Source organism: Glycine soja, chromosome 5 (genome assembly GCF_004193775.1).
Source record: "Glycine soja cultivar W05 chromosome 5, ASM419377v2, whole genome shotgun sequence".
Classification (NCBI taxonomy): domain Eukaryota; kingdom Viridiplantae; phylum Streptophyta; class Magnoliopsida; order Fabales; family Fabaceae; genus Glycine; species Glycine soja.
In genome coordinates, this window is record NC_041006.1 from 2,006,281 (window position 1) to 2,013,544 (window position 7,264).

The following is a 7,264-nucleotide window of genomic DNA, read 5'->3' on the forward strand; positions in this document are numbered from 1 at the left end:
ATGAAAAAAGTATTTTTAAGTTTTAAAATGAATGATTCTTGACAAACAGGCTTTGGAATCACTTGTGTTTTAATCATTCTTTCAAGTTCTTGATGAAAGTGAGTGATTATTTTTAAAAAAAAGCAAATACATGTAAAAAAAAAAAAAAGATTACTTTCAGCAAGATTTTCCTACTTTTTACACCATAGTTTTACTTTTTTTTCTCTAATGTCGTTAGAGGTTGATCCAAAGGGGATAATTTTCTCCTTCAACCGAACTATGCACATCTCGAAAATGGAGGGGCAGTGTTTATTGAGCTTAATAAAAATAGAAAAATTGGTGACTCAGTGAGTCCATGTTGTCACAAAAATAGTCGTAAAAATAAAATGATATGATATTCACAGTAAATTAAATTAAATCTAAAACAAACAGCACAATGTCTTAAATAAACTTGCATAATATTTACATGCATGTAACTATACGAGGAAAAACATTAGCAACACGTTTTTTAAACACATTTTTTATGGGTTGAACTTAGTATTTGATGAATTTCTTTCTTAATTTTATAGTTTTGAATTAACAATAGAGCATGTGTTTGAGAGAGTGTAGCAAGAACTCTTCTTACATTAATTGAATTGGAAGATGAGGTTGATTGTGGTTCACATGCATTAGATTACATCATATCATGTACCATTTATAAAAAAAGTAATTACAAAAAGAGCGCGTAAAGATCCCATCCACATACAAATTCTCCAGGCTTTCCTCCAATGTAGCCATCCACCCTCTCTTATCTGAGATCAAACAAAGCAAAGTGAATAAAAATATAAAAATTTAGATATTTGAAAAGTGTAAAAGAGTGAATGGAGGAGCAGGACCTAGACATCCTTGGCAATGAGGTCGCCGTTGATGAGTTCTCTGTAGGCAGCAACGGGCCAGCTGAAACCCCTGAAGAGCAAGCGAGAAGCCAGAGGAACATCGATGATGATCTCCTTCATGGTGGGTTTCTTCTCGTCCCTGATCGCAATCAGGTAGCTCCGACCCACCCAGCCGATCCATCCCGAGATGTACAGGAATAGTATTCCGGGTGTGATGAACTCACCCCAGTGCCTCTGGTCTCCGCTCACGATCAGGTGCGGCAACCCATCGCCGCCGCACAGCAACCCCTGCTTCGCGTAGTTGTCGAACCTCCTCTTCGTCTTCTCCACGCTCGCCTTAATGGCCAGTGCGGGGGCGCTGCCCGCCTCGTAGAGCTTCAGCGACGACTCCAGCTTCTTTATCGACTGCTTCTCACGCTTCGCGAACTGCTTCGACTCCTTGCATGGGGTGAGCCCCGAGATGTCGGCGCCGGCGGGGAGAGGGGCGGAGAGGAGGATGGAGGAGAGGGCCAGCGCGGCGGAGAACGCCTTCAGGTCGGAGGACACGTTGTTGTTGTTGTTGTTGTTGGTGGTGCTGCAGACGATGGTGGTTGTGGCGGCGGACCTTAGCTTTGGGCTTAGTTTGGGGCGGAGGGCGGCGGGCTTGGAGAGGTTGGAGGGAATGGTGAGAGACATTGTTGGATGCGAGGGGTGTGTGAGATGGGAGTGTGGGGGTGAGAAGAGAAGGGAAGGTTTTTAGATTCAGTGAGGAGGAGATTGAAGATTGGTGGTGGTTAACTATAAGGGGATTCTTGATAAGGTGAGGGGAGTGAAGAAGCTGAGTTGGATTATCCTTATTGGTTCTGCCTCTGTTGGATTATCCTTCTTTCTTTGCCTTGGATAAGAGATGCCCTACCCCATCATATAACACACCTTTTAAAAATACTTTATTATTAATTTTAATTTATTACAAATCACAATTTTGTGCCAACATTTTTTTTTTATATAAATTTTAATCAGCAGTAAAGAATATGTTAAACATATATTTAGTTTGTTATAACGGAACCTTAGGTCATTAATTACTGTGTGATGTTACAGTTGGAAATTATGTTAATATTCCATTTTAAAATTTGTTGAAACTTGGACATGATAAAAATGTACAATTCTATAACTCGTTCTTCTGAAAGAAATTATTCATTTTTAGAAGTTCTTTATCAAAAAGAATATCTGCGGCTATCCTTTTAAGTAAGTTTAATCACCATTTTCCCCCTCACATTTCATCTTTGATTTACCGTTAGTATAAGTACGAAATTTGTATGGACTTTGTGATTGCTCTTGTCTTCTGCAGCAGTCAGCAACTTTGGCGCACAGGTTTGGTAAGAAATAAGTTTGGAAAGTAACTATATTAATATGCTCAAAGCTGAGAGACATATCTGTATATTGTGTTTGAAAAGAGAATTTTAATTAAAAAAATATTTTATTAGAGAATTTAAAATTTATTGTTCAGATGTTTTTGTATGAAGAATTAAAATTTTAAACAATTAAAAATGTGAAATTTTAAATTTTTTTTAAAAATGTGAAAAATTGAAATTTTTTTCTTAATAGAAGAATCTTCCAAATTTTCTTTGTAACCTTCATCCCCTACCATGTTCTAGTTCCCCTGCGACTCCCATGTCTCATCGATATTCTTTCTTTTGAAAGCACATCAATTATATTTTTTCTTCTCTTTGTATTCATTTTTTTCACACTGACCATTTTAATTTTTTTATCCAAACATAAAATTTTAAAAATCAAAGAATTTTAATTGAAGTATTTAAAATTCTTAGAATTTAAAATTTATCAAAATTTTAAATTTTCTCATCTAAACACACTCTAAAGCTAAAACTAAATGGTAATATTGACTGTTGAGAGCTTAAATTTGAAACTAGTTCCAAAAAAATAATCCTAATTCGTAACATTGATTATTAGAGAGCTTGCGAACTTCGTGGTTTATCATATACAACCCATGGAACTCGGTATTCCTTATAAATGCACAATGTAATATTTTAAGGACCATGTTTAAATATTGGGGGTTTTTTCGAAATAAAATGTTTAAGTATTGCTAGTGTTATGGATCATAATCCTAATTCTGTGCAAAATCTATGGGATTCGACCAGGCAGAATAGAACCACCAGTGAGCTCTTCCAATTCAAAACTCCAACAGACCTGCTTGTCACAGTGGAACTTCAAATTCCAAATTTGGCCGACAGAACTCCGAAATTCGACATTTTCTAAATAGCTAAATTAGGTTGTCGCCAAAAGGCATAAAATATATTGGTTAGCCTTTGATCAGTAAACCATACAACTCAAAGAAGAATAATTAAAACTATTTGCGTATCCTCCTGTATAAGGTTGGCGGACTTTGTTCTACAAAACAAAAGCCACTAAAACAATAAAATAAAGATTTTTGGTAAACCTTGTGAATAAAAACAACAAAAGTTTTTCTTCAAGTACCAAAAACACTCTCTGAGCACATTCTTGCTTGGGCAAAAAGACTCACATCACAACAGCCAGTACTTGTAATTGTTAACTTACCTACAAAGATAGATCAGCAAAAGGAAAACAAAGTTAGCCCTCAGAAAACCACATTAGCCACGGCATGTGGACACTCATATTTAAAGTGAGAATTGACTAATTGAGACAAAAATGATGCCACCATTTCAGGGCATTAATTGAAATTCAAAGTTTGTTTTCGTTCATGGTAGAATTAGGGCCAGTTAACTATATAAATGTAACCATCCCTATCTTAGTCAACAACTATATAACGTGAGCACTGAGCACATTACAAGTCAATTTAGAAGCACAACTATTTCAATTGACTATTGTTGTACCAATACATTTAACGAGGTTTGTGAGCCATAACAAAACTTAAGTTTTCTTTATCAGATTGAAACCTATTTTTCTTAACAGGAAGGATGCAGGCATCTTACAAAAAATAAAATAAAAAACTACATATGCGTGAAAATCATTAGAAGCACAGGATAGATTCATCCCCTATTCCCCCACCCCCGCTTCCCTTTTTGGGTTTGGAAACTAACAGTTTAAATTGTAATGGATTTGTGCCTAAAAGACGTTTCAAAATAAAATGAAAGAATTTAAATATAATTTGAGCCAATTTACAACTTGAAAACCTACAAAAGATGAATGGAAGAAGGACCAGACACAGCAGCAGCTCTCTGTGCCCGATGTGCTTCACATTTATAAAGCTCTTTCATTTCTTTTTTATTGCGACGTGCCTCATGTCGTTCCTCCTTCACAGCAGCCTACAAAACAACGCAACCATTCATGTTAATACAGTAGTAGCAGCAGTAATAGTAAATGTATAAAAGCCAAACATAAACATGGGTATTATTCTTGGGGAAACAATGGCTGGTAAGTTTCAGAAAGAAGTTGATAAGAATTACATGTATGGAATAGATGAAGCATCATAGACTAAATTAGATAATAATACAGATACCTTCCGTTCTTTCTTCTCCTCCTTTGACTCAAGGCCATGTTGTTTTCTCTTGTACTGCTCAGTTTTTGCAATGCTCTGGCCTTTAACCTTTTCGGTGGCAGGTTTCCTACCACCAGGCAAGAAGTCTACGGGGAGTTTCTCTTTTCCTCTAAGGGGTATTATTTGACTAGAGGAACTCAAGACTGCAGACACGGTTTCAGACAATTTCTTTTTCCTGGTTACTCCAGGTGCTTCAATCTTTCCAGGGTGGTTATCTAAATTTGAGTACATCGAAACAATAGTCTCACAATCCCAAACTTCTGATTCATCACTACTTTCTTGTACAAGTACAACATCCTTGTGATCATCTTCAACTTCATACTCCTCAGCATATTCCTTGCAGCGACGAATCACATCAGCAGCAGAATCCTCTTGTTCCTCATGTGGAGCATCTTTATTCTTCAATAAGTCTGCAGGAACCTTATACTTGTCATCATCAAGTTCTAGATCATCCAATACATGGTTGTTAAGAGAGTGTTTGAGCTTCTCAGCAAGGGACTCATCTTCATCGGCTTCATAATTTTCATAATAATCACCATCATCATCATCAGTTCCATATTCTTGGCGTTCGAGCTATAACAGAAATAGACAGAGAGAGAATGGGAATCTTAAAGGTAAAAAGTTCAGAGGCAGTCAATAATTATACTTGCAATTACAATTAAGGACATAATTTGGCAAAAGCATCTTCCTCAAATACCAGAAACAGAGGGGCTCAACATACTTCATTAAATAATATAATTCGTAAAGAGAAAGCATAAGTGTGTGTTTGGTTTTATGTTGGGAAATTGATTCTGGATCCAGAAAATTGATTTTGGATGCATTTTCACATATTTGGTTTCACATTGGAGAAGAATCCAGAATTGATTTTGGCTTGAAGCAACTTTGAGTAGCTTCTGCGTTAAATCCAAAATTTTGTACTAAATTTTACTCCTAACTTCATTTTATAACAAAAACATCCAAACATAAATAACATCAATTTAACCAAAATCAATTTTGGCAACGCTCATCCAAACACACATTAAAAAGAACCAAAATATAGATAGTGAATAAAGTATTATGAATAGCTAAACTCACCAAATCAAATTGCTCGTCCAGCAAACGACGAGCTCTTTGCTTCTCACCAACACAGTCCTCTCCTGGTACACCATCTGTCACCCCATCCAAAGGTCCAGAATCATCTGTGACTCTGGAATAGGAAGAAACTTGCAGTGCATGTGCACTGTTCCCGTTTCTATGTATCGCAGATTCCTCGGAAAAACTCGTTTCATTAAATATACAATCCTTCTCTTCCTCATCTTCATCTTCATCTTCAAGGAGATTCGCCTGAACAACAAAGTCTTCTTCCAAATCCTCGACATCAGATCCCAACCGTGACAAATCGTCATCATCAAGCAGTGCAGCCACTTCAGGATCAACTGCTTTCTGCACCCTTACGCTGGTAGTCTTGGACGCAACACTGTATATAGTGTTCTCCTCAGGCTCTCCATCCGCCTCAGCAATTTGCAATCTAGAAGCATCAAATGCCTAAACTCATCAACAAGAAAACACAAATAATCAACATTCCCACTTCATCACACAAAAAAGTTATTTATCCATCCCTTCAATTCATGCTCATATCAACACCATCGAACCTCACAATTCAAAAATCACTAAGCTCGAAAACACTGTTCAATAAATAAATAAATAAAAATCACCAAAGTTCAATTTTTTTTAAGAAACAAAGAGTAAGAAGCACCTTAACATCGCGAGGGAGGTGTTGTAGCTTGAACTTGGGGTTGTGGTAGAAAGCAGCACCAGCGCCACTGTTCTTGATTTCCCTCAAGTGATTCAAGTAGTTATAGCCATCATCCGGAAACCCTAGCTCCAGAATCTCCCTCCTCACGTCCTCCGGCAAGGGACCACCGCTAACTCCGGCGTCGTCGTCGTAGTAGTAGTCGTCGGGGGCGTCATCAAAAGCGGAGTCATCGGCGACGGGGAAGGAAACGGGGTTGTTGTCGACGCGGACGAAGACGCGGTCGGATTGGGAGAAAGAAGGGTCGGAGGTGTCGCGAGCGATGAGTTGGAAAGTGGCAGAGTTCTTCTTGTCGATGAACTTCTTCTTCCTCCCTCCCATTGTGCCTTCCAAGTGTTCCACGAAACGAGAAACAAACTGTGTCAAGTGAGTGTTCTCGTAACGGTTGCGTTGCGGCAGTGTTTGTTGTGTTTCTCACAGCGCTCTACCTATCAATGCAGAACGATAACCGGAACCCTAGCTTGGGATATTTTGGTAATAAAATACTAATTACCAGTAGTATAATCTTTCTTTTATTTTTTTAATTTGATTGAACTGAAAACTATAATAGAGGAAGTTCTAAAAACACAAATCCGTGCTAAATAATATTAATATATTTTTATTATTAATTAAAATTTATTTAAAATGTAAAATTATGAGTGAAACACTAAAACTTATTAAATTATGAATCTTTAACATTTACGTGATCTTTAACAAATTTCAATTAATAATAAAAAGTAAAATATATTATTTTTTTACAGAGTCAGATATATTCATATAAATGTATTACTACCGCTTGTAAAAAAAACATTTTTTATTATAAGTGAAACTTTTATTCTTCTAACTCTCTTTATTGGTCATTCTTAATATGTGTCATATTTTGTCTTCCTTCCATTTGTATTTTACTGGTTGTGCAACTAGCCAAAAATCATCTATCAATAATCTGAAATACTCTTTTTTTTTATTCATAAATACTCTTGTTATATATTTACCCGTAGACTTCATTTTCTTGATCATCTATCTATTTTAATATGTCGTCTTTTATCTTTGAATTTAATTTCAATGATTTTTTTAAATGATAATAGTTAAAACTAAAATCATATAGAAGATAGAATGACATGTTTG

The 7,264-nt window shown here is 36.4% G+C and overlaps 2 protein-coding genes across 2 annotated transcripts; both read right to left on the bottom strand.

Annotated features, from left to right (window-relative positions):
- Nucleotides 1–573: 573 nt before the first annotated feature.
- Nucleotides 574–1,700, bottom strand: LOC114411821 (photosystem I reaction center subunit III, chloroplastic). The gene is made up of 2 exons (XM_028375537.1): nt 855–1,700; nt 574–770 (listed from the first exon to the last, which is right to left on the bottom strand). The coding sequence occupies exon 1, from the start codon at nt 1,527–1,529 to the stop codon at nt 855–857; it is 675 nt and encodes a 224-aa protein (XP_028231338.1). The 5' UTR covers nt 1,530–1,700; the 3' UTR covers nt 574–770.
- Nucleotides 1,701–2,995: 1,295 nt separating this feature from the next.
- Nucleotides 2,996–6,632, bottom strand: LOC114411822 (protein LTV1 homolog). Its single transcript, XM_028375538.1, has 5 exons — nt 6,104–6,632; nt 5,443–5,892; nt 4,330–4,941; nt 4,008–4,135; nt 2,996–3,407 (listed from the first exon to the last, which is right to left on the bottom strand). The coding sequence occupies exons 1-5, from the start codon at nt 6,479–6,481 to the stop codon at nt 3,404–3,406; spliced, it is 1,572 nt and encodes a 523-aa protein (XP_028231339.1). The 5' UTR covers nt 6,482–6,632; the 3' UTR covers nt 2,996–3,403.
- Nucleotides 6,633–7,264: the final 632 nt, after the last annotated feature.